This window comes from Anas acuta, chromosome 1 (assembly GCF_963932015.1).
Source record: "Anas acuta chromosome 1, bAnaAcu1.1, whole genome shotgun sequence".
Taxonomy (NCBI): Eukaryota; Metazoa; Chordata; class Aves; order Anseriformes; family Anatidae; genus Anas; species Anas acuta.
Window position 1 is genome coordinate 125,901,450 of NC_088979.1, and position 27,473 is coordinate 125,928,922.

Consider the following 27,473-nt stretch of genomic DNA (forward strand, 5'->3'; position numbering starts at 1 on the left):
ACTGTAGGGCATCTACGCGTTTAATTCATCTCTTCCACTATAAAAATCAGATTTAGAGTCAGTCACTTCCAAACCTGTATGAACTAACCTGGGGAAAAGGCTGTCAAATCATCATAAGAATGCACATGCTGAGACTCACGCCACTTTAATGAAAGTTAAATGATTTTAGACCTTAATATGTATCAGAAATATGTGTTTCTGTGGACAGAATCACAAACAGTGCCTTGGCACAGATTTGCTTTCAGATGAAACTAAAGCAGATCTTTTCTTAGAGGCCGTAAGTTGCTCATCATCCTGAATTCCCTTGATCAAAGTTTTGATCAAGTATGAGGTTTCGTGTAAACCAGAACATTGCTTTTTGTGATGTAACAAGACAGGGAGCTTAAGAACAGTGATGCATTTGTCACATTTATCTCTCCATTTAACAAAGCTCCCTCTGAACAACTGTGCATTATTCATTGGGTCTGCGGCAGTACTATGGATGCTGTTCATGGTTCTAAGATTGTATTACATGTCCGCAATACACACACTTTTTGCTGGCAAAACCTGTGAGAGTATCCTATTCTTGTGCGGAAGGTTTGAGCCAAGCAAATGTTTTTTAATGAATAGTTTATTCACACATGAAAAATAATATCAACTGACTGGTAATTGTGAGTTTAACCTATGTTGACCAGGTAGTGTTAACCCTCTTCTCAAACGAGGGACAGAGAAGAGGATATTATTATACATTTTTTAGCATGTGTTAGCATTAAAAAAAAAAAAAAAAAAAAAAAAAAGTTGTTTCAATTCTTCAATTCCTCAAGCTAGAAAGCTAACTGAGCAACTCCTTAACGGAGTTTGCAATATGCCAGTATACAGTGGTGATGTATGTACATAATAAACCAAAGTTCCCTTTATTTCTGGAAGTAAACAGTTTTGTTAAAAGCCTACACCATACAGGGAAAAAAAAAAAAAAAAAACAAACATGTTTTATTCATGTTATTTTACATTTAGAGGAGAAAACTTCAATTACAGTATAAATTTTAATGGAAAAAAAGAACCTAAGCTCTTTTGTACAGCTATATATTCTCAGTATATAACCATCTCCATGCTGATGTACTACTAATGGTTGAACATTTCCTGCAGGATGAATACTCCCCTTCAGAAGAGCCATTGATTAGCTTTTTTTCACATAACCTTTCTTCTTTTTTAAGAAGAGATTGGACTGTGCACTTAGTCACATGGTCTGAACTTTTGGGTAGACCTGTGCGGTGTCAAGAGTTGGACTTGATGATCCTTAAGGGTCCCTTCCAACTCAGGATATTCTATGATTCTATGATTCTTTTTTTTTTTCTTTTTTTTTTCTTCCAGACATGCATCCTATGTGGTTAACAAACCTAGTTTTGGCTTTGTAGGATGCTGCAAGTCTTCAGCTTGTTCTGAAATTATCTATTTATTGGACACTTAACATTATCCATTTATAAGACATTTATTGAACACTTAATGGGCAAGAATACAACTAACTTCAATAGGTCCTTGGAGAATGTGTAATTGTAATGGACAGAAAACTACCCATTTACGTTACCTACTCAGTCCACTTTTTCTAATAGGACTGTGCCCCATACAATATTCCTCAGGATACCTCCTCTTCTGAATACAACTCAGAAACATATTCTAAATCATGCAATTTTACAGGACAGCAAGATGAGGATGTATTTCCCAAAACATCCTTCAACTGAAATTTGTCCTTCCATTTGCTACAGCTTCCTAGATCAACTTTGCTTTCAAATGACCACTATCAAAGTGGTATCAACGAGGTGATTTAATATTATTATTACTAGCAGTTTGTTGTTTCAGGTGTGGAGCAGAGATCTGAAATATATCATGTGACTGAAAAACAAAGAGATCCCTCACAACATACACACCTCATTCTGAGCTTGCAAACTGTCTAGAAAGGGCAAATTCAGAGATGACTCCTTTACCAATATGGGAAAGGGTCCTTCAGAGTACAGTGTATTCACTCACTAGGCTATCTACTGCAACACCAGCAACATTAGCATAGAGTTCAGGCACCACTAGCTCAGGCACCTGCAGTACCGCATGGTCATTGCTGGTCTTTACAGCTTTCTGTAGCAACTCAATCAGGTCTGCAGGAGAAGGCCTGTCAGTTGCATTCCACTGCCAGCAGGACTTCATGATGTTGTACCTGTAAGATGAAGAAGAGAGAGGAGCTGGGAATGAAAAGCCCCAACACCAAATTTTACTACAGTCAAATCATATTGTACTTAGCATGTCTAGAGGCTTCCTCTTTTTCTGCTTCATTGAAAGTTCTTTCAGTGAAATTTGCAACCAGATAATAATGTGTGAGGACAAAGGCAGACTTACAGTTGTTTACCAGGTTGTCAATTGTGAGTATGGGAAAAGGGGAAAAGATTACATTTGGCATTACCTTTTGAAACAGTAACTGGGATTCTTAGAGATTAAAAAGCCTATGAATATTAAATTAAAAAAAAAAAAAGTCTTCATGAGAGGAAGTATGATGCCTCAGATCTCCCCTGTGGATGTTTAGATCATTCTGGAGATTTACAGGAGAATGATTACTCTAGAATAGCTCAGTGCCTTGCATGGAAGCAGTGGAGCAACAAAATTCAAGGGCAGAGAAAGAAACAGGAACAAGAGCAATTTTCAAAAGCAGGTAAGAGAGTTTTTGGCAGTCAAGGTTTCAGTAAGATGTGGCAGGCATGAGAACAAGTCTCCTCAACTATCAGGTTTCTATTTTGTACAGTCTAGACTTAGAGATCTTTGTTAAGATCCAGTTTTGTGTGTTCCACTTCCATCTATCTCTGCAAATCTCACTTTCAATTATCCATAAAGCAAGTGGCTTACATGGCTTGCTGGCAGCTTGAAGGCTGTTTCATAATGTTCCGTCTCTGCAGGTATGGCAAGATGTCAGAAGGTGGTACCTCAGGATATGGTGGAGCACCTGGAAGGGGAAAGGAGTAACAGTAGAAAACCGTGAGATAAAGGTAGCAGCTTCTGTGCAAGAATGTCTTCATTTCCTACCAAAATCCATTCATTTCCTATCACAATTCACACTGAGAGAAAGGCTAAAACAACTATCGAGACACTGCAAGATGGAAAAAAACAGGATGCATAATTAAATGCCCCAACTTTGCATTCTTAAATTGAGATTTTGGAACTTGTTAATTTGTTGCTTCCTTCTGTATTTTTTTTTAATTATTATTAAATCTTCTTACCTAATGTAATCATTTCATACAGTAGAATTCCAAAAGACCAGCTGCAAGAAAAGAAAACAAAGCAGTGTTAAGTTTCCATACTAGCTAGCTAGCAAGCTTAAACATATACAAATGACTAGGCATGACCTGCAGAAATGAGAAGAAAAGGTATGAGATGTAAAGCAGAGCATTGCACTGAGAATAGGTATGCCTTACTGTAAACTTCAGGACATGAAATGATACATGACGAAGTGAAAGAGACAGATCTGACTGATAGGTTAATGTATAGTCCAAAAATAAAATCATACATGTCTGCCTTAATGCTAGGGGGTTTCTTCAGGAGCCGCTCTGGTGCTTGCCACTTTACTGGTACCATCCCTGTGACTGAGCTGGCACCTTTTGCATGAGCTTCATAGGCCAGCCCCAAACCACACAGCTTGGCAGTGAAGCTGCTCTGAAGAAGGACATTCCTGGCAGCAATGTCACCATGGAACAATTTCTTCTGTTCAAGGTATGCCTAAAAGGTTAGAAGAGGAAGAGACCATCATTTTAAAAGGAATTCTAATCAATAGAAGTTTTTACTGAGCTTGCACCCATCCTCCACAGCACGGAACAGAGGTATATGCTTACCAAAATAATGCCATCATATTTGGCTCAGCTTTAACAAACTACATCCTCACAGCTTAGGCTAAGAAAACTTAAGCCACCATGCAGACTTGTGCTGCAATCAAGCAGGAAGCAAAAAAATGCAGCAAATGTGAGCAGACTTACCAGAGCTGCTGCAACTTGCTGTCCAACTTCATATACTTGCCTCTCAGTGAGGTCATAGGGGATACCATTCGTTGTCATTACATCCTAGGATAAAAGAGCAGATCTTGGATCATAGCTGGAGGGTACTGAAAAACTTCATAAAATCAGAGTCACTTAGCTTGGAAGGGACCTTAAAGTTCATCTAACTCTGACCCCCCTGCCATGGGCAGAGATGCCACCCACTAGATCAGGTTGGCCAAGGCCCCATCCAGCCTGGCCTTGAACACCTCCAGGGATGGGGCATCCATAACCTCTCTGGGCAGCCTGTGCCAGTTCCTCACTACACTTACAGTGAAAAATTTCCTCCTAATATCTAGTCTAAATCTATCCTCTTTTTGTTTAAGACCGTTCCCCCTTCTCCTATCATTATCTACCTGAGAAGAGATTCCTTCTCCATCTTTTTTATAAGTCCTCTGTAAGTACTGAAAGCCTCAATGAAGTCTCCCTGGAGCCTTCTCCTCCAGGCTCAATGTTCCCAGCCCTCTCAGCCTTTCTTCATAGGACAGGTGCTCTAGCCCTCTTGTTTCCTTTTAATCTAATAAAATGAGTATTTTACGTGTATAATCTTATGCTCCCTCAACTAATTTCATAGATTGACTGTAAATTGACTGAAAGATAGGGGTACAAGGACGGATATATGGTATGCTGGGTAAGATTGGCACACTAGAGACTGATGAGTAAACCGAGGTATAGAGAAGAGATGAATAGGTTAGACAAAATTGGCAGAATACCAGTAAAGAATGACAAATACATATGAATGAAATATTTATGAGTGAATTAAATACTACAAATTAGACTGACAAGTAGAAAAGCATGTCTGTAACATACAAATGAATATCTGGGATGAGACTGACAGTCCATCTCTCTTACTCCCCTGTCTGTAACACTAACCCTAGTTGGATACCAAAGTAAGAGAGAGAGAACAATGTAAGCATATGTTGCTTTTCTTGAGTAGTTTTCCACCCCCAACAATTTTCAGTCTAAAGACTTCCCAAGATGGTTATGGTTTCAATATGTTCAGTAAACTTTAACAGGTTATCTTCAGTGAATTTATTCAGTCTTGTCTTGAACCAATATAAAGCTTAAGTATCCACACTAGTTGATGGAAAGGAATTCCATTGGTTAAACCCCTACTTTCTGAAAAATCATATACGCGTGTTTGTTTTGACCATGGCACTTATAAGCTTTATTTGTTACCATCTTGTCTTTCTGCTGAACAAGACAAAGAACAATCCCTCTGAATTTAGCGCCCCTGAGGTGGGAGAATGACAGATTTCTACAATAACATAGCAGTGTTTTGTTTCTAATCCTCTCTTACTAATTCACAGAATATCTTGAGTTGGAAGGGATCAAAGTCCAAGTCCTGGCTCCACCCAGGGCCACCCAAAAATCAAACCATGCATCTGGAAGTGTTGAGCAAATGCTTCTTGAACTCTGACAGGCTCGGTGCTGTGAACACCTCCCTGGGGAGCCTCTTCCAGTGCAAAACCACTCTCTCAGTGAACAACCTTTCCTGATGTCCAAACTGAACCTCCCATTACAACTCCATGCCATCCCCTCAGGTCCTGTCGCTGTCCCCAGAGAGCAGAGCTCAGCGCCTGCCTCTCTGCTCCCCTCGTGAGGGAGCTGCAGGCCGCCATGAGGCCTCCCCCCAGTCTCCTTTTCTCTATGCTGAACAAACCAAGTGACTTCAGCTGCTCCTCATATGTCTTGCCCTCTGTGGAGTAAAGTAACTAGGAAAATTAAACTAATATTCACATTTTAAAGAAAATGTATAGCATTGAAGTAGCTTTCTGGGTGGAGTGTAGCTGCACTACCTGACCGTTCCCTAGGCTTCCAACCTTAGATGCTGTTGCACTAGGGGTACCTGGTGTGCTGGCTCTAAGGAACAGTGTGGAGCGTAGAGCAGAGTGGAGACACCGTGGCTAGGCTCTGTGACAAGATGAGGTCTCGACTGTTCTTGTGCACACTGAGACCGATAAACTGCACATTTGCTACTGAGATAACAACCTGTCATGATTTTGACAAAATGCTGTGCTCTAGTGAACTTTTGCTCATTATAATATCATTATAATACCAAAACACACTTCCATCCCCAAAGCAACCTGCCTCCAAGGTGCAACCACCCCTCACTGAGCACATGCTCTGAATTTCTCAGAGCCTATACCTTTAAACGAAAGCAAGAAAACTTTACCAGTAATAACCAAGATATGCTTGACTAGAGTCACTCAAGTTCCACCTAAGAGATAGAAAATAATATAAACTGGCTTAAGAGAAAGGGGATGTTAGGGAAGATACCATCAGGAAGGATACCTTCTGACTTCAGTCAATGGACTGAGCTTCTCTTCCCCCCTCCACTGGGACACCATGGGGTAAGATTTGAAGACTTGGTTATACCAGGTATCTCTGCAGAAACTTAGAAATCTCTAGAGTCTTTGTGCCTTTTAACGCGTTAATAGCCAGGCTGTGCACCTGTGTATTTCATGCATGTTAGATTGCTTTTGCAGACGGTGAATTTATCACCGGCAATCCAAAGAACCTGTGTAGCTGTTGCTGTAATAAATTGCACTTAATTGCATTGTTCCTAGCAGTGATAGTTCTCATTGAATGCAGCTAGAGTGAGGGTGTGCTATGTTGTTGGTGAATCCACGACCGTGTTATGGTTTAACCCAGCTGGTAGCTAAGCACCACACAGCCATTCACTCACCCTTCCCCCTCCCTCTCTGGGATGGGGGAGAGAAATGGGAAAGTGAAGTCTGTGAGCTGAGATAAAGACAGTTTATTAAGACAGGAAAATAATAATAACAATAATGATTATAATGGTATTACTAATAATAATGTGTACGAAACAAGTGATGCACAATGCAATTGCTCACCACCCACTGACCGATGCCCAGCCTAACCCCAAGCAGCCGGCCTCCCCACCCCAGCTAGCCACCCCTATATGTTGTTTAGCATGACCCCAGATGGTATGGAATACCCCTTTGGCCAGTTTGGCTCAGCTGTTTTGGGTCTGTTCCCTCCCAGCTCCTACTGCACCCCCAGCCTGCCCGCTGGCAGGACAGAGCAAGAAGCTGAAACGTCCTTGGCTTGGTGTAAGCACTGCTCTGCAACAATTAAAACATTAGTGTGTTATCAGCACTCTTCCCATCCTAATCCAAAACATAGCACCATACCAGCTATTAGGAGGAAAATTAACTCTGTCCTAACTGAAACCAGGACAGACCATGATAGTTCAGTTCCTTGAATCCGACCAGACCCATAATGGTTAATCGGCTACGCCCCTTAATGCAATACCCTCTAGAACCTTCATCATCTTCTTAGCCCTCTTTTGGACACTCTCTAACAATTTTATGTCTTTGTTTTATTGTGGCACCCAAAATTGCACACAGTGCTCGAGGTGAGGCTGCACCAGGCAAAGTACTGTAGGTAACTTCCCTTGATTAGCTAGCAATGTTGTGCTCGACACACCTCAGGGTACAGCTGGCCTTTTTGGCTGCCAAGGCACACTGTTGACTCATATTCAATTTGCTGTCAAGCAGAAGCCCCAGATCCCTTTCCATGGGGCTGCTCTTCAGCCTCTCGTCACACAGTCTGCATGTATAGCCAGGGTTGCCCCTTCCCAGGTGCAGAATCTGGCACCTGCTCTTGTTCAGCTTTATGCAGTTGGTGATTGCCCAGCCCTCTAATTTGTCAGGATCTCTCTGCAAGGCCTCTCCACCCTCAAGGAGTCAGCATCTCCTCCAACTGTAAAGTTCCTTAGTATGTATTTGAGTCCTGCATCCAGACATCAAACCTTTCCTTTACGGAAACAGCACTGTAAGAGGGGTGTGATGTAAAATACTTAGACAGCACCATTGATTTTGTTGTCTTGCTTTCTAAATTTCTGAAGTATCAAATAGAAGCATAGGAAACAAATCACAGAAGCAAGGGGTTGCACATCTCCCATTTCTGTCATTCACAAAGCATGCTTAGTGTCTTATTCTAGCTGGACCTCCAGAGCAGCCTCTGGGAAAGTGCTGACATTGCAAAGCATTGCCTGGGTGCTCAGCAACTCCCTTGCACTATTGGAATCACAGAGCATTGCAAGTCTAGACAAGAAATGTCCTAATATTTAGCTTATTTTTGTTGGCTTGTGGTAATATTTTCAAGGGAGTGTATGTTTTCATAGAATCGGTCCCATGATTTCACATCTTGTCAGCAATGGCCCATCAGTATGTATGTGAAGCCAAGATTGCTTTTGTGCTTCTGTATTATTTCATTTATGTCTATGGTGAATTTTATGGTCCTTTTAATTGGACAGTTGTTCTTCTGCAATTGCTCAAGGTCAGCCCCTGCCCTTACTGACTGTTGTCATTGTCAACCATCACCACCTCATTCTCATTCACTACCCATTTTCTAAGATATTGACACATACAATGAAAAGCACCAGGTCCTAGCACATTTCCCAGCAGAACTTCATGGGTGACCCCTCTTCACTGTAAGTACTTTTCACTCCTATCCTCTGTTTCTTGTCTTTTCATCAATTAATTAGTTATCATTCAAGCACCTTCTCCCTATTGTCATGAGTACTCTGTTTCTTTAAAAGCTTTTGGAGTGGGACTTCATTTGAAACTTTTGGAAATCCAAGTAGCTGTATCAATTCTCACTCTTTTTTCGAATGCCTGTTTAACTCTTCAAGAAACTCCAATGGCCTGCAAAGTAGGACTTCTACTTACAAAATGCCAACTTCTGCAAAATACAGCACATCTATACAGAAATACACTATTTATAGACCAGCTCAGACTTTTGTAAAACATCATTGGGGGATGAAAATAGTTTAGATTGATATAGATTGGATGCATGGAGAGATGAAAAGAATCTTACGTGATTTACACATAGATATGCACATAAGCAATTTAAGAAGATATGCTGTCATCACTTCTTTTGACTCACCTTCCGACATGTCCATAGAAACGTCAACAGGTCACCAAGAGACACATCTTCCATGATCATATAAAGTGGGAACCGGTCTACACAGCATCCAACTAATTCAGCCAGGTTCTCATGATGGCCAAGACTCTGATGGAATTTAATCCTTCCCAGGAAATCCTTTACTTCCTGAAGACCAGCCAGATCTGAAAGAATCAAAGAAATCCCAGTCTAGCACCACATGGAGGCAGCAAAGAAAAGGGCAAGTAACTTAAAAATCAACATGACTGCAGTTTTCTTTGGTCCAATCAAAATGCTACTATGACTAGCTATGTTACTGAACACAGCTCTATCTCTCCTAGTAATGACTGCAAAGTTCTGACCAACATCATGTCTTTGGTACACAGATCTGTAACAAAATGCTTTCTGGCCATGTGCCTTACCTTGTAAGGCTTTCAATATGACAGTCGTAGTCTTCCCAGGGTTTCCAGTTTCCAGTTCTGCTCTGTAGATGCTCCCATACCGACCATGTTTTATCACCTGCAAGGTGCCTGGTAAGAGTTTCTCTCGTGGTATCTCCAGTTCTTTCAGAGTCAGGGATGCAGAATTTAGCAGGTTCTCCACAGTTGTTTCACTCATCTGTATATACTGGTTCTTAGGTGAGCTCGATTCTTGCTGGTTCCTGTCATTCACTGACAAAAACAAATATATGTGATGCATAAAACCAAAGGGATGAACTTTTGCAGTAGGTGGCAGTGCCCCTCCTATTGTCTTTTTTTTTTTTTTTTTTTTTTTTTTTTTTTTTATGTTCTTTTGATTTTTGCTCCATACTGTTTTTGGAAATCAGGATGAAGTAAAGAAATGTTAGTGTATCTTACTTATCCCAGCCCCTGAGGCGTTCAAGATCTTTTATCTCCCACTTGACTTGACGAAAAGGCAGAACAAGTCTGGAGACCTGTGCTGTATTTAACTGTACAAACTTTCTTTCTAGGTAAGACACAATTTGTATTTGATTCCCATGTGCTGAAGCCACAGCCATTTTCTTTTATTACCAACTACTGTTTGTTACGAGAGAGACACACATAGGGTGCTCCCACAAACACCTTATCTTTGTTTTCAGTTATTTCCTTTAATGTAGGCTGAAGATGCTTTTTTCCTGTGTAGAAACAAGAAAGTTCAGAACTGAACTTTCCTTTCCACAGAGCAGCATGTGGTTGTGGTAATGACAACCCTTTTCTCACATTCTCACCACTCCCTTTTCTATTTCCTTTCATCCCCATAAGAAGTGAAATACAGGAGTTTGAAATGAAATTTCTTCAATGACAATATATATAACAAGTTAACTAGGTGTGATCTGCATCCAAAAGACTGTCATACCTCTGTGAAACTCTCCTTGCATGAGCATCCATGAAGACTCTTATGTAAGCACATTTTGCAGATCTCACATGATGTTACCACAGTACGGTATGTTGGTTCAGGTTTGTTGAGAACCATCTGCACTACAAATTCCATTATTGCTACCACAAGTGGGGTAAATGAGGGTTTCCCAATTTTTATGTTCACTAGATTGCTGGATACCACTCAGGCTCTTCAGAAATAGTATTGCCTAACGGCTCAAGCAGTGAGGAAATGGATTGACATGGACCACTGAAACCAGCATGCTTTTCTCTGAAAACTATGATGGTTACCTTGTTGTTCAGATGCTGAAGATCCCTCCCGCTTTGTTCGCAAGCCTCGACAATGGAGCCAAAGGATCACGGTTAGCAGGATGACAAAAAAACCCACAAGGAGAGCTGGGACAACAATCACTTCGGTCTGATATTCACGCACAACTACAAGCAGACAAAGAAAATGGGAAGCCAAGGCATAAGCATCACTGTTTTGAAAAGGACTGTGTGCAGCATTACCTGATATGCACAAATTATGTATTACATAGCAGTAATGAATCATTTCAGTAAACTTCAACCCTAAAGGTGTGGGGGGGTGTTCACCCGCTGCTCCTTGGAATAACAACTGAACACTTTTAGTGCTGCAACTCTATTCCTCAAAGGTGCTGAATATTTAAAACCTCATGAAGCCATTGGGACTCTTGCACCTCAGGTCACTTATTTAGATGCCTTAATAGAGGTGAGGAACTGTAGCTGAGTGTAAGTATCCCACCAGTGAAACATAGTTGGCCCTGACAGAGGGATAGGAGGGATATAGGAAGGGCAGGACATTGCTGTGCTATCACAAATCTAAACAACAGTGCTATACAGGTTCAACTACTTCCATTAAAACTATAGGGAGCATTTTAAAGAAAAAAGGGTGGGATCATCTGGTTTAGAATTTGACCCAAAAACACTATAATTAACAAGGATGTTGCAGGTAATTGACTGTCTTGATTTGGGGGTGGTGCTATTTTTGCACTGGGGCAAGGCACCATTTCAGTTTCTAAAGATGACATGAAGTGATGAAATCAAAATCTCACAAAATTGGTCCTTAGAAAAACAGCAGAGAATCTTATTGACTATGTCATGACATTTTAATCTCACCTTTATGATTCATTCAACGTAGAAATACTCTAAGCTAAAATTATGTGAGATGAATCCCACCATAAAGGCTGGAATCCCCACAGAAGTTTCCACCTTGAGACAATGCAGGGAAAGGTCATAGAATCATAGAATATCCTGAGTTGGAAGGGACCCTTAAGGATCATCAAGTCCAACTCTTGACACCGCACAGGTCTACCCAAAAGTTCAGACCATGTGACTAAGTGCACAGTCCAATCTCTTCTTAAATTCAGACAGGCTCGGTGCAGTGACCACTTCCCTGGGGAGCCTGTTCCAGTGTGCAACCACTCTCTCTGTGAAGAACCCCCTCCTGATGTCAAGCCTAAATTTCCCCTGCCTCAGCTTAACCCCGTTCCCGCAGGTCCTGTCACTGGTGTTAATGGAGAAAAGGTCTCCTGCCTCTCGACACCCCCTTACGAGGAAGTTGTAGACTGCGATGAGGTCTCCCCTCAGCCTCCTCTTCTCCAGGCTGAACAGGCCCAGTGCCCTCAGCCATTTCTCGTACGTCTTCCCCTCCAGACCTTTCACCATCTTCGTAGCCCTCCTCTGGACACTCTCCAACAGTTTCACATCCTTTTTATACTGTGGTGCCCAGAACTGCACACAGTACTCGAGGTGAGGCCGCACCAGCGCAGAGTAGAGTGGGACGATCACCTCCCTTGACCTACTAGCGATGCCGTGCTTGATGCACCCCAGGACACAGTTGGCCCTCCTGGCTGCCAGGGTCGGTCAAATCCTTCTGTTTGGGCTGGGATGCAAGTGGAGGAGGGGAAAGAGCTTGGTCCCCTTTTAGCAAAGCTAGCCAGCAAAGCTCAGCATATGAAAGATGCTAAAGGAATCTGTGAATCTTACCACAGAGCTTGTCATTGCTGTTGCATTCCAGTAGCATGCGTGTGAATCTTTTCACATCCCCTGCCATGTTCAATCACAAGCAAGCGATTCTCCAACCTCTGTCGTCTGCACTGACATGAAGAATATTAATGAAATTTGTTAGGAGGAAGGATGATTTAGGAAACAATTAGTGAAAAGAATATTGAGATTTCCACCCCTTAAGTTCAGTAGTAGTGTGAAGAAACAGCACAGGGACTTCAAGGCTTAGAGAATGACACGGGATATCCACTATCAAATCCCATGAACTGGAGACTGCACAATCAATGAGAATTTAAGATTATTTTTTTTCTGCAGTGCTACACAAACAATTGGGTACCCATAGGTCTAAAGGTTGTCATATGCACAAACATTCATAGTCACTAATTCAATCATATTTAAAGAGCCTAGCACTTCTTAGATGCCAGATTTACTTAGGTTTTTATCTTCTGGTCCATAATAAACAAACAAATCAGAAGTATGAATACAGAATGTCTGCCATGCTTGACTAGAGTTCTTTTCACAACTCATATTATTGCCAAATGTTAAGACTTAGCTTCACAAACAGTATCAGCTAGAATGTTTTATAGACGTTAGGACTTTTTTTCCTGGAAGCATTTATTTATTTATTGGCTATGGGTTTAAGGCAGTTATTTGCAACAACAAATGCTAATAGTAATATGGGATTCTTATTTATACTAACATGGCTTTATGGAACTTGGTGATAGATAAAACATTAAAGAGTTTGTTCTCATGCTTAAAATTAAGGGGTGAATTTATGCTTTATCAGCTGTAAAAAATATGCAATGGAAAGAGGAAAACAGAGTATATCCGCTTTTTAAGAGATTGAAAAAAGTCTACTTCATTTTTTATTTCCTTTGATTCTTAATATGTCAGCAAATCCACCTGCTTTCAGGGTGTGGCTACAAAAATATCAACGATACAGAAATAACTCCAAGCTTTTCAGGTAAACTCTGAAAACAAGCAGACAAAGTCAAACAACCTCGGCTATAACACATGAACATACTTACACACAAATACACAGGCATCACCCTAAGAGGAACATTCCTAGCTTCTTTCATTCTCAAACAAATACACAGATACAAAAGACAAGTAGGAATAGACAGGATGTCAACACAGGACAACTGACTTTAGGACAATTAGCAAGCTATCATGTTGTATAATCTAAATCACAAACAGTCCAAGCTCTATCTTAACCACTAGTCAATAGCTTTGCTTTGTGCAGATGCTCATTAGAAATGCATGCTTATATTTAAACAAGGTGCATGCACAGGCTCACATAAGCACAGGTATACCAGCTGTTACTTATGCAGAAACATGTTCATACAGTCACGAAGATCCACAAAAAAAAGCTTTGATGCAGCAACCACGTATATACTGCTCCCATTTCTGTAAAAAAGGTTCCTACCTACCTTAGGTACTTGCCATTAGCAATGTCAGTGGGTGGCACATGCATTTTCTAACCATACCCAGGCAGAACTATGTAATCCAGAAATAAAATCACTGGCGCATTAATTGCACTGGCACTCCCACTGGTTGCTACTGCTTACAGAGACGCATTGGTGTTACCAATGTTAAAGTCAGATTAGACAAGTCCATTTACACTCTATCCTCTTCCAAAACTCAGAGAAGTAGAAAAAGAAGCTGCACTTAGTGATATAATTCTGAAAAGGTTTTCAGTGCTACTTTCCAGGCCAAGAACAAATGAATTCTTGTACTTAGCTCTGCAGCTTGCTGGTCAAACATTAACAACATTGCAGTTCCTGCATTTCCATCCTGAGTTAGCATTCTTGTGGACTGTTCTGCTAACTCAGAAATACACAGATCTCATCTCACATATCTAATCTTCTTACATATTTAATAAACATTTTTTACAGCATACCTGTAAGGCACCCATTGAGGTTATGTGGAACCAACATTTTTAAATTTACAGGTGCATTGTCACCACAGAGCAGAAAGCATACAGACAGTGCTCAAATATTTACTTTAATATATGAAGTCAGTTTTCCAGCATAAAGCAAGGATACAGGGAACGAAAATATGTTAAGAGGTTCAAAACCTATACCTTATTGGAACTGTATTTTTCCTTGTCTGTCTTATGTTGTGCCAAGACCATGTTGTTTCAATCATGAGCACCTGGAAAACTTATCCTGTATTATTTCAATTTAGAATTTGTATTGGACAACTTGTGCAATCACAAGTAAATATCAGTTTAGTTATTCCACTGTTGTTTTTTTTAGTATTCTTTTGCATATACTAAAATCGACTACCTGGAACTCTTGGAGCTTCATTTCTCTTCATTGCTTACTTCTAAAAATACATTTGCTTCTCCTTGCCTGAGCCTATCTAGACTTTCAGGTTATTCTGATTTCCTTCTCCTTCTGCTTGTTTCAACAAACTCGTGATTTTTGGTTTTTACACAAATCCTTGAATTTCCTTTTTTTTCCTACCACAAGCATTTTTTTCCACCAGATCTGATGTGCCGTTGTGCTTGTACACCTCATACAAGAAAACTAATTGGTAATGAAATATAAAAATAAAACATGGAAGGTAACAACCACAGTACCAGGCTACTCTTCCTTCAGAATGCCAAAGATCAAGGTAACAGCGATATGTTTCTGTGCAGTTTCAGGCTCTCAAGACTTCCTGAAAGACACCTTCCCCTTGATACATTGACCAGAATGCAGATTAGCTTTTCTCAACAAAGCTCCTCAACACAAGGAACTGAATGGAAGCAACAAGAGGCTGCGAAGTTCTCGGTAAACAAATTTTGAAAAGGCACCTTTTTCCCTGATAAGGGCTCAGAAAGAGGGGACAGGAGTTTCACTGAAATGATCTGATGAGACATGGGAGCTTTTGCTGTGGCAAAAGGAAATACAGCTTTGCTAGCGCCTGTAAGAGTAATGCTCAATGTATTACTAACCACATTCAGATACAACATGGCTCCATGTGAACCCTAACAACAACAATCAAGCTTTTCTTCAGCCAATACTTGAATCCAAAGCCCCACATCCAAGATAAATATATAATCAAGACTGTGGTAGCTAGACATAGCAAAAGTAGCTGCCCTTAGACTTAGGCACAGTACTTTACTACCATTTTTGTGAGTGGTACTAGTTCAACCAAACAATTTAACAAGTGCCAACACAGGCTCAAGGAAGTGGCAAGACCATACACCCAGAAGCAGGAACAGGGAAAAGGGATCTTCTGCTACCCAGAATATTGAATGGCTATTTTGTCTAAAGCTGTATCATGACACCATTCCCTGGGTCAGCACCAAGCCACAGGCACTGTATGCCAACATAAGCCCTGCTACAAATTTTTCCATTCCCTGTCATTCATTCCCATGTTCATGTTCATGTTGTCCCTCTAGTGCTAGCACAAGCATTTACAGGGCAATGTGGTAAAATGAATTGAGCAGGTGATTGCCCTAAAATAAATAATCTTCTCTTGCATTTTTCATCAGGCTCAATTTACGTTTATTTAAGTGCCAGCACCTGAAAGTCAAGAAGCCTAAGAGGCAGACATTGCTGTGAAGACTGAGAAGTAACAGAAACATAAAGTCTTACATGTCAATGGAATATATGGGAATAACTGGCTTGAGAACTGTGCACACAAACTGGCTGACACATTCAGGAAAATAAGATGCTGTACATACTCATGGTACACAGTTTGCCAGTGAATGTATCTGACTTGCAACATCAGTTCCCATTGTTGAAACAAATCCATGTGTACTGATTAGCTATTCTGGCTAAAGGAACAGGTGATTAAATTAATTAAATATGATAAAATTAAAGGCTAAGATTAATTCAGATCTTCATTAAACCTTTTAAACTGTGCTATGAGCTGATGTGGAAGTTAACATTTCATCAGACTTCCTGACTTGCATAATTGCACACCACTTTATTATCAGAATATGCTTCCAAATGTTTTTCTTGCACTCATCATTAGGACCAACTGTAATATGACTGCAGGTAGGTAAGGAACAGCTGAGTAATTATTCTCCTCAATCTAGCATACTAAATAGCCTGACTGATAAAAGACAAAATAAATCCTTTAACTATAATGCCTCCTATTTTATTCCTTGCAGCAGCAGATCTATACTCAAGCTTTTCCAGTTCTGTACTGCTTTTATTATTTTCTTTCTGTTTTATATGACCTTTGAACATTGCTACCAGTCAAGGCTATGACAGACATTATGAGTGCAAGCGCGCAACTCAGGTCATGCAGCTGGAAAGGAAGGGAGCTACTAGGAACCGAAATGGCAGTGAAAGCACAGTGTCTGGGCTCCAGATAGCCAGGCAGCTGTGCACACTGAATGTGAGAGAGGGAGAAGAAAAATACCACAGAAAAGCAAGCAGAGAAATAGAGACTTCTTCCCTGCAGTGTCCACCATTTTACACAAAAGCAGTATCCAAAACAAATAAAAAACAGCTCCCACGGGTCTCAAACTGAACAACATGATACCTTTCATGTCTACAAAAGCTATGCACCTGTTAGCCTGCATGTCCTGTCCCTTCTGCCTTCAGAAGACTTTAGTGACTTTTCCAACAGCCAGGCAGATCATGACATTTTTGCAAGGCTTCCCTGACCCACTGAGCCATCTCACCATAAGGCACCTCTGAGCTACTTAGTCTGAGCAGCATCTCCTGCCGTGTAGAATGCGAAATTCTGACTGGTCAGTACAGGTAATAACATACCAGAGCCACCTCACTTCTGTCCCAAACAGGGATTACTGATAATGCCCTGTGGCTTGCTGCACTCGCTGTCATAATTTCTCAGCTATAAAGATTGGTATTCTAACTCACTTTTGCATCAGGTGGCAGCTGTAACACTCTATAAAAAAACAAAGTATTTCAAAAAATCCCATACAGTGACTCAAAATTTTCTCTTGGTCCAAAATTAGAAGCAATACCTGAACATCAAATCTAGGCTAGCTGCTACTGAAGTATTTTAAGGAGTTAAAGAAAATCAGGATGACTACTTCTGAATAGATATACCATGGAAAAAAAAAAAAAAAAAAAAAAAAGCAAATAACGAGGTTCATGCTACTACCTGGGCAGGTGGATCACTTAGGGCAAACCTGGCTCCTTTTCAAGGGAGCAGAAAAAACAGGTGAAGTCAGCAGTCACCACTGCACTGAAAAGTATGAGTGAAGAGGACTCTGCACTGTTGTGCTTTTATCCTAAGGAGATTAGTCCAAACTGGCACCATGTCAATGGAGATATGCAAGATCTTATGGTGCTAAGTTTTGCTTAAACTCAGATCATCTCACAAAAAAAATGAATTTACTTGTACATCATGAGGAATTCCTGAGCAGAGAAGTGTGAAACAGTACAGAAACTAAATGGTGATTAAGACAAAAATATTTTTTTCTAATACAGATAAGCCCTCATATAGTTTCTGAAATACTAACATACATTTTAATCACACTGCCCTTTACTAAGGCCACAAAAAATATTCCTCATAGGTAGCCTGCAAAATAATAGATAAAATAAAATAATAATAATAATTAAAAAAAAAAAGTAACAAATACATTAACCTGAAGCCATTAGTGAGAAAGAATATGAAACGCCTAGAGGCCAGGTTCGCAAACCTACATTTACCCATGACCTTCCTTTCTGTAGTTCCAAAATCACAGGCTACTTTTGAAAGCACCAGCCATGTTGTATATTTTTCACTGATTTTGGTAGTAGCTGCAAGCACTAAGCCTGTACTCAAGCCCTAGTACAAACCTAATACAGATATTGTGAAATATTGTGACAGAAAAAGCCATACCAGGGCATTAGAAGAGTTGAGAGTTTTTCAAAGGATCACATGCACATGTAGTTCTTGTTGTAAAAAAAAACACTGCATGATAAAAATACTGCATATCATGTTGCTGCATAACGGCTTAAGAAACGATGTGAACCTGCTTTCACAGACACACAGCCATATGGAAATTTAGCTGAAGTTGTGCACATAACTTTAGCTTCGCAAGTCCTTAACTTTTGGCTGTTTGTTGGTGCATTTAATATAGATTGTCTTTATGCTTAAGTAGCTTATGTGTGCGCACACATGGATGGAAACAGGTAAATACACAGAAAAAAGCTAGATACCTGCACCACGTAGGATTATTTAGTTTCCTTACAATCAAGCAGTAGTGACAAATCAAATGCTAATCAATTCTGAATCCACACCTAGGCACATATTACTTAACTGAGCACTGAACATATTTACATTCATGGGCACTGCATTGCCTTGCATTATTTCAGTGAATTGAAACTAATTTTAAACAGTACTTATTTCCTTTCTTATTTTCTCCCTGTTTAAAATGTGCCTAGAAGTTATTTCATTATTTCATCAACCTGTGTGTAGAGGGTATCTCCCTATTTTCTCAAACCCCAATACCATTATGACAAGATTTTATCACAGAGATGTATAAGTAACTTCTGTACAAGCAGTAAGCACACACACAGATGTATAAATTTTACAGTGCAGTTATATCCTAGTTCAGGTCACATTTATGTTAATAGAAGTCTTTTCAAATGTTTAAATATTCATCAGCTAGTCTTCTAGCAGTGTTTTCTCTCACTTACCTCAATCACACCACTTCTCTTGCCCTGCAGTACTCTTTTCCTGGAACCCACCTGCTGCCAGCTCCCTGTTTGTCTGAAGCCACTCCTGATAATGCTGATGGTTACCTCGTGCAGTTGTAATTCTTATGACTAAGTTCCTCCTCACTGATTTGCCTGCCCCTGACCTGCCCAGCTGCAGTTCTTTACTCCTCGAGGTTTTCTCGGCTGTCTCCCCAGGGGTATCGCAGGAGCCTAAGTCCAACACGCAAGCTGACAGGTAGGCACACACTCGTAAAACGGGTCTGCCTGGCTTGCACACACCAGCTGCTCACCCACTGATGACAGACACAGGCAAAGCAAAGACTCCTTGGGCGGGACCTTCGAGCATAATTGGAAATGCAGGCAAGCGCCCATCAAGAGGGACGGGCTAACATAACAAACGGAAACTGCACACTTCAGATTAATGGTTCATCTTTAGAAATAAAATGGGTTCTCAGAACACAACATTTGGACAACCCCCCTAAAAAAAATTCCAGATGCTGAAAAAACTTTCTATCAGGAACACAACCCGGTAGAGAACATGCAACTGAACAAAGGGAGAAAAGATGAATAATACCCAAACAGATAGTTGCAATGCAAGGTTTTTTCACATTCAGACTTGCTTCTTGTATCCCTCTTGCTCAGGCTGCCCATGCATTCTGCCAGCATTTTCCATCTCTGCTGTTCAGCTCTTCCCTTTCCCTTTCCTCTCAGTAGCCCAGCTTGGAGCTTCCCACACAGCCCTGACAATGACTTGCACTTACAAAGCCCCTTCAAAATCCATCCTAACCTCCCCAATAAATCCTGTTAATATTCTAGAACACACCCTGCAATCTCATCTTGTTGCCATGCCCCTGAAGTCACTGTTCAGCTCTGTCAGTGCCCTCAGTCCTGAGCAGCCATGGGGTATACTCTTCATTATGTTTCAGTTCCTTAGCATTTCTGCCCTGGGGACTTCCTTCCCAACCAACCAGTGTATTTGAGTCCCAGCTGCTGGGCTGTAGGCTCCCCCTGTCAGCTCAAAGACTGCCCTCAGCTATCACCGAAACATCTTGTGTTTCACCAAAACATCTTGTGTTTCAGATTCCTGACTCCTGATTATATGAGCCTGTAGAAGATTATTTGCTTACCTACTTCACACTAGTGGGAGGCAGTTGTATTACAAGAGGAAGCAACATGAGACCTACCACTGAGAGACAAAGTTCAGTGCACAGTCATGACGCTCTACTGGTGGCTTTGGATAGGTAAAAATCATATGATCTCTGACAACTGTTTGAGCAGATCTGATTTATTCCTATTAACACTTTGGTGCTGTATAAATTAGTTTTGGGAAGTTTTTAGCTGCGGTAGAGGCAATAGCTTTAGATAGGGAAACACAGTAGTTAATTTATCCATAGGAGCAATTGCATATCGATGTATCTGTACAGCAGTACCTCTCAAACTTCTCTCTGGGATTATCATTCCACCTGGCATTTACTTTCTAGGTGTAAAGAATGGTTAAACTCAGGAGTGTATCTCTTTATGGTTTGATCTCTACAGAGCCTGGCAGAAGCGAGCAAAATAATATTAGTGAAATAGTCACATAATGTGGACTTCTGTACCCCGAGAAATCAGCAGAAATCCTCTAGACTGAAAATTTTCTCGAGTTACAAAGATCACTACAGCTGCAGACCATAGGCTAAGGCTCTGTTTTCTATTTTCCTCCTGTTCTGGTGCTACCCTGCATTGACTGTCAACAGTACATATAAGTTGAATAAGTAAAAGATATGAGGATCTATACCTCACTCCTCATTAAGAAGCAGATAAATTGCAAAGAATAGTACCTCATTTAAATGTCCTCTCTACTGAAATATGTTGCTTTCCAGAGGCACTTTCCCTAAGGGCAGCTGGGGGAACAAATATACTGTTTAAGAATATAATAAGTGATAGTCTTTCTCATTTTGATCCTTGTTCCACAATTTCTACAGCCCCCAACCTGTAGAAATAAAGAGTAGGAAAGGCATGGGGTTAATATTCAAGGTATGCATATGCAAAAGTAGCAACCCCTGTTGCTTTTAGTTTCCCCAGTCAATCTTTCTGCTGTGATGCCAGTCAGACTGGTTGGAGAAGATGTTTTAACAGTTCAGAGTTCAGACTTCAACTATAGTCTTCCTCACAGATCCATAACCCCCTCCCCCTGTTTGGTTAAGGGACAGCAGTCGTTTATTGTCCTGTGAAAAGCAAACTTCTGCTACAAGTCTTCTATTGTGTGCACATCCACAAAGAAAACATTGCCTGTTTAAATGTCCTTCTGTTTTTTTCCTTATGCAATTTTTTCCTTATGTATGACTAGGTGCACTGAAAGGTGATGGACTGTCAGTCTTGCTAACAAAAACATCCTCTTTACCACACACAGCAACCATCCAAACCACACACAAATGCTAAGTAACCTCAACAACATGCTTCTGAGACTGAGTGGCAATGCAGCCACAAACCATTCAGTCTTTGTCCTATGTGATGAGACTGTTCAGCAGGCTGCTACTTTTCTAGTTTAACTTCCAGAAAGTCAGCAAACTCCAAGAAACTGTCACTGGTCCAGAAAGTAAGCTTCATATGAAGGGATCCTCTTGTTTAATCTTGCTGTTGTATCCACACTTTTTTCTGCAGTAATTTAGAGGCAGTAAGTTTTCTGATGTTTACTTTCACATCCTACTGTAAGATTTGAAAACCATGCCCATAGATGATGGATCATGACTGATCTTTTGGTCAGACAAAGCCCACAGAGGTTGAAAGGCTTAGTACCTCTTCCTTTGGTTCCACAAGCTAGCCATTTGTCCCTGAGCAGGGTAAGAATCAGAAGAGATGATCTAGAAGTGAAAGAAACATTCCCATCATTATCCCAAGTCACTTCTGCCTCAGGAGCTCTGCCTCTCATGACGACAAGATATTCTGACTTGAGAACAATTCATTTGCCTCGATTTTTCTTGAAAATAGTATCTCTACTGTGATTTTCAATTCATCCCTACCGCTTTTGTTATTAAAAATTTCCATAAGAATGAAGACTAGGAGGAGCTGCATTATATGAAGAGAAATGAGGAGAAAAAAAAGAGCTCTTCCATACAAAAACTAAAAGATCAAAAGATTAATTCTCATCAGCCAGTTGAAGGTCCAGTAATTTGCCAGCACTTCCACTATTTAATGTGAGGCACAACTAATAGTAATCTTTTCCACCCACTTTCCAGCCAAACTAGACTGTACCTTTCCCAACTCTATTCCTGAATCTAAATGGAAATTTCCTTTGCAGTTTTACAGTCTCTGCCTTGGTGGTCAGCCCTCCCTACTCAAACCAGATGCTCAGGAAAGATCCTGAAGGATGGTTAGATGCTCGAAGTACATAAGCTCAGTAGGTTATGGTAGAGTTTTCCCCTTTGGCTTCTTTGGCAGATTTTCCAGGCCCAGAGGCTTGGATTCATTTGACAGAGATGAAAAACAAAGTTAGGAGTATGACTGCCACAGACTCTCTGTTATAGTTAGCACAAGGTCATAGGCACTTCTGTAAGCAGTTCAAGCACTAAAACCCTCTCTCCCTACATGACAGGTATAAAGGGTAGCCCAGCTCCTAATTCACACCTTTGTCAAATGACAGAAGTTAGATAACATGCGTCTGAGCTAGATTCTCTTGTTTTCTTCTTCAAATAAATAATTTCCCAGAGCGAGAGCTCACTGGGATCCCCAAATCAGTAGTCATCAATTGACGAACTGTTAGACTGGAAGTTAGGTGCAGCACATACCATTTGCATTCCCTTCAGCTTTGTGTGGTTTCTTGCTGCTCCTGACCTTAGCAACTAACACCCTGAGCACAATAGGCATGCAATGCACATTCTTCAGTTACTTTTACCTTTTCTCTTTCAGCTTCTTATGTTCTTTCTGCTAAATATACACATTTTCCTCCTAAGTTCATTTTTTTTTGCCACTGCATTTTTACATTGTTCACATTTCCAAGCGAGAACGCAACAGCACCTCTTGGCAAAACTTGGAAGCTGTTGAACAGAAGTACAATTGCCTAAACACCCAGTCTAAATATTGAATAAATTGCGTCGCTTCACACAAAAAGAAGCAGTGAAGCCAGCTCTTCCCTGGCAAGGATGCCAACAGAGACCTCACAAGCACTTAAGAGTATGCGTATCACAAAAGTTCACCTAATGTAACACTGTTACATAAAAGTATGCTTGTTTCCATGTAACAACACATTTTTGACCTGTAATTCACCCTCTACCACATCTCTGTGTCCTAAAGGACTGGCAAGAAGACAAATAAACCAAGGCACGTTGAAAACATACTGTTCCCGTCTGCCAGTGCCCCTGGAAATGGATTTCAGCCCGTTTAGCATTATGCACTAGCAAGGTACCTATTACTAAGCTACTGGAGTTGCGTGCGCACATGAATTATTCTACAAGCAGAGGATGCTTGCTGCCCCGATTTTCATGGAGCGAGGAAGCAGGACGTGGGAAGGCAGCGCCAGACAAACACACGGGAGCTGAGGTTCCCCAACACCGAAACGCCGCGGCAGCAGGGAAGGGGGGTTACCTCCTGCCTTCCGGCCTCCGGGGAAGGCCAACTACGTTTGGCGTCCGCTGTGGCAGGAGGGGCAGGCGGCCGGGACGCCCCGCGCCAGCCGCCCACCCCCCAAAAAAAGCCGTGTCCTTCCCCGCCCCTTCCCTCGGCCGCCTACCTCGCCGCCGCCGCAGCGCTCGCTTCCGTGAACCACAACATTTACCGGGGTGGCTCAGCCCGCGGGCGGGCGGGGAGGACGGCACGGCATTTTCTCGTGTCCCGTTGCCGCCCGCCCCTGTGGCGCGCGGGCCCCACTGGCGGCGGGGAGCGGGGAGGGTGAGGGCGAGGCGGGCCCGGCGGCTCCATGAGGGGCTGCGGCGGGCCCCGAGCCGTGGGACGGGGCCGTGGCTGCAGGGTGGCACGGCACGGGGCGGTTTGGGGACAAACCGCGGTGTTTTGGGCAGCTGGTAAAGGCGGGGGTGCGCTGAGAGCCCTCAGCGTCCCCGTGAGGCCGGGCGTGCCGTTAAAACGCCGCGAGTGTAACAGGAAAACAGACAACGTTTTCTAACGATCCCTTTGACACGGTAATCTTTGTCATTACAGATACCAAAATATTTACCTCACGCAAATACAGCATATTTCAGCGTAATTCTTTCTGCTTAAGCTGCTTTTGAAATGGATTGAAGGAAGCATGCGACATACAGTTGGTAACCAGTAACTTCCAGGTCAGGTTCTTAATGGCTTAACGTGTAAACGGAGAAACTCACACATTTCGTATTATTAATCTGTATTCCAATATCGTCTCCCCTCAGCTGTTAAAATCAACTCACCTCAAAGTAAAATAACGTATGAAATACTTGCTTTCTTTGCAGATGGCCAGATCAGAACCTCAGGACAGGAATTACGATAATGTGGTAAAGATGGTAGAGGACCTGAACAGAGACTTAGAGAAGCTTGTGGAGGAAATGGAAAAAATGACAGGTAAAGGTCTGTAGTAAGAACAGTGTGGATTTGTCTAGTAGAGCGAAGACACTGGAGATTTATTAATTATTTAAATTTATTGCTGTGAACTTCCTCATGTGATAGAAATCTAGTTGGAAAGAAATTGCCATCAGCAAATGCCCTAATGTTCTTAATTGAGAGAAAAAGAGTGCAAATAATCTAATTGGGCGTTAACACTAAGATGATGCTTAGTTCAGAGTGGTGGCTGAAAGCAGAAATAATATTAAGGCATTTAATTTACAAAGATTAAAACATAAATAAAAACATAAAATGAAAATTTAATTTTCAAAAATGGTGGAGTACACAGTAACTCTTCAGTCAGTCCATGACAATGACCCTGTTGGATGACTCTTTACAAATTTAATTTTATGTATGGAGAAGACTACATATTCCTCTTCATATTCTGCAACAATTCTATCAGAAACTGTACAACTAACACAAGTGGATGGAAATTGATAATTAGATTATATGTAATTAATGATGATTTAGGAATGTTGATGAAAAAACTACAGTAAAACAAAAAGGAAAGAATGAAATTTAAGAACTGATCTCATTAGTCAGGTTGTTCTTAATTGTTTTTCCATCTCCGTGCTGTGATCTTTGGCTTTTCTTTTCCTCACCTAACATAAGCCTCCTGTTACTGGTCTGGAGCTAGAATCCTTGGGTTTCATTCATTCATTTTAAAAAAGTCCATTACACCTTTTTTAATTACCCATTTTGTTGTAAACATCAGGTAAAAGTGTCCATTTCCTTTTTGTACTTTACATCTGTATGCTTCCATTCTGAAGTATTTTGAGACATTTATAAAAAAGTAACACCAAACATATATATATTTTTTAATTTTGAGCATTACTGTGAGCAGTTTCTGCTATTTTATTATAGGCCTTCTCTGACATAAGGTCTGATCTAATAATAATTAACGTCCTTTATTCTTTTATTGAATCAGCCACTGCATTTTTTTATTTATTTTTTTTAAATTCCTGTCTTGGTAATATCTTTTGGTTTAAAGTGCAGGCAACCTGGATGGCATATGACATGGTAGTAATGCGTACCAACCCAGACCTGACCAATTCCATGAGGCGTCTGGAAGATGCCTTCCTGAATTGCAAAAAAGAGATGGAGAAAAAATGGCAAGAAGTGCTAAGTGAATCTAAAGGTGAAGAGCAAAAAAAGGAATAAATTAGTCATGCTGTCAGAGCTACATTCCTTGGAAAATCTCTCCAGTCTTTTTGTTTTCCAGCCGTGGAGGTTTCACAAACACCATGGAAAATGGATTGCCATTCATTTTACTAAGAAATACTTATATGTGTACATTTATGGAAATATTTTGATGAGTATACATACATGTATTAATATTGTTGAATATACAAGGTAACAAGGTGTCTATTTTTATTGCATTCATCAGCCATCCTTGTAGTGCGTGTGTGCATATACAACTTCCTGGAAGACCACTCTCACTTCATAGTAAATATGTACACATGGAATAGTTTTACCTCTGAACAAATGTGTTGGGGCGAGAGTGTGTGCACAATGGACAACTGCATTGCACCAGCATGTGCCTATCAAGGAAAACTGAAGAATTAGTTTGATGTAGGATTGCCTACTAGGTGTTCAGTGACAGAATTTTATTATTAGATAGCTCACCTGTAGTGTTTTCACTTTGTTTCCTTGGATTTTTAACCATTTGTTTGGACTGGTTATCCCAGAAAGATCGTTTCTTTCAAACTTTCTGAAGGTAACATGTCTTATTTCAGAAAAAATTGTTTATAATTATAGACCGTAGTTTGTGTGTGAGGTTGCTGCAAACACCAAATTGACATTATTACAAAACATGCTTTTCTCCATATGTTCCTACTGTGGGATATTAAAAAGGAATAGAAAAAGAAAGAAATTTATCTTCTTGTCGAGGTGTGGATTAAGAGCATCACCTTGTGGCTTCTAGTTACTGCATAAATGAGCATCTTACCTGAGCTGGAAGTCAGTGTAAGCTTTGAGTAGTTCCTCTTTCATTAAAATGCAGTTTAGCAATGCTAGCTGGCATTTCTAGAGGCATAAACAGTAAAGAATATGAAATTAGAACTATATTCTTGACTTTTGCTCCAGCAGATAGGTCTTAATTCCTGCCAAGGTAGGGCAAAATGGCATAACAGCATGATGAATCTTGTGATTTGATTAATCCCTGGAACTTTTCATGGCATGTTGTCACTTTGGTACCTCTGACAGCATTGTCTTTGTTCTTTAATGCTGTATTAAAGAATTTTTTCAAGAGGCATTGTCTTTAACAATTTGTGTAGAAACTTACCAATTTTTGTGTGACCTTTTGGCTATCAAGTGCGAAGTGTAGATTGACTATAAGGTTCCAGAAAGCTCAATTTTCATTTTCACTTAAGTGACCAGTGTTTAAAAGAAAACAAAAAGCAACTAGGACTAGGACTGCTGCCCTACCTTCTCCCCAAGCTTTTCTTCCCAAGTACACAATAAATGGAAGACAGTCAGGGATATCCACCGGAACAGGAACAGCGCATACTGCTTGAAATACAATACAGCAAAATGACTCTACTTTTTACTTGTAACACTAACTTTTTTAAATTGATAATTATCTTGTGGAGATTGACAGGTTTTTTGTCTACATCTACCACATTCTAGCCCAGCTGGATACTTAAGACTTGCCACAGAAGCCACATCAAAGTACGGATTTTTCTGTGACAGGAGTGCACAATACAAGTTTTGTTTACAGAAGTAGAAAGGATATGGATCAACATCTCCATCTAGTGTTCACAACTGTAACAATAATCATGATTGCTAGGTTGACATCTTCTAATCACCCACTATGGAAGATTTTTGTAATGAGAAGTATAAGTAGCAGTTTAGCTTTATGCTCACTCTCATTGAACTCCACTTATGTTACTTCAGCCTGTGCAGCAGTTATTCCTAGGTGATTCCTACACTGTATTTTGAAAAAGCAC

General features: G+C 40.7%; 2 protein-coding genes across 10 annotated transcripts; one reads left to right on the forward strand and one right to left on the reverse strand.

Annotated features, from left to right (window-relative positions):
- Positions 1 to 949: 949 nt before the first annotated feature.
- Positions 950 to 23,826, reverse strand: STYK1 (serine/threonine/tyrosine kinase 1). 8 transcript variants are annotated; one of them, XM_068653775.1, is made up of 10 exons: positions 23,684 to 23,826; positions 12,341 to 12,445; positions 10,625 to 10,768; positions 9,380 to 9,628; positions 8,961 to 9,142; positions 3,987 to 4,070; positions 3,524 to 3,732; positions 3,237 to 3,277; positions 2,866 to 2,962; positions 950 to 2,185 (listed from the first exon to the last, which is right to left on the reverse strand). In XM_068653775.1, the coding sequence occupies exons 2-10, from the start codon at positions 12,405 to 12,407 to the stop codon at positions 1,981 to 1,983; spliced, it is 1,278 nt and encodes a 425-aa protein (XP_068509876.1). In that variant the 5' UTR covers positions 12,408 to 12,445; positions 23,684 to 23,826; the 3' UTR covers positions 950 to 1,980. The 8 variants fall into 8 exon arrangements, with proteins under 8 accessions (XP_068509876.1, XP_068509866.1, XP_068509858.1 ...); XM_068653765.1 differs by having other exon boundaries at positions 12,341 to 12,450; positions 23,684 to 23,823; XM_068653757.1 differs by lacking the exon at positions 23,684 to 23,826 and adding an exon at positions 23,539 to 23,677.
- Positions 23,702 to 26,775, forward strand: SYCE3 (synaptonemal complex central element protein 3). Of its 2 annotated transcripts, XM_068653900.1 has the most exons (4): positions 23,702 to 23,841; positions 24,109 to 24,230; positions 24,378 to 24,486; positions 25,517 to 26,775. In XM_068653900.1, exons 3-4 carry the CDS (start codon positions 24,378 to 24,380, stop codon positions 25,684 to 25,686), a joined length of 279 nt encoding a protein of 92 aa, XP_068510001.1. In that variant the 5' UTR covers positions 23,702 to 23,841; positions 24,109 to 24,230; the 3' UTR covers positions 25,687 to 26,775. The 2 variants fall into 2 exon arrangements, with proteins under 2 accessions (XP_068510001.1, XP_068509993.1); XM_068653892.1 differs by lacking the exons at positions 23,702 to 23,841; positions 24,109 to 24,230 and adding an exon at positions 23,886 to 24,089.
- Positions 26,776 to 27,473: the final 698 nt, after the last annotated feature.

Coding starts and splice junctions, on each gene's coding strand:
- STYK1 (XM_068653775.1), bottom strand. CDS start 12,407: ATGGCAGGGGATGTGAAAAGATTCACACGCATGCTACTGGAATGCAAC. Junction 3,278..3,523: donor CCTAGCATTAAGGCAGACAT/GTATGATTTTAT, acceptor CTTTTCTTGCAG/CTGGTCTTTTGGAATTCTAC. Junction 2,186..2,865: donor TCAAGCTGCCAGCAAGCCAT/GTAAGCCACTTG, acceptor TTCATCTTACAG/GTACAACATCATGAAGTCCT.
- SYCE3 (XM_068653900.1), top strand. CDS start 24,378: ATGGCCAGATCAGAACCTCAGGACAGGAATTACGATAATGTGGTAAAG. Junction 24,487..25,516: donor GGAAATGGAAAAAATGACAG/GTAAAGGTCTGT, acceptor TTTGGTTTAAAG/TGCAGGCAACCTGGATGGCA.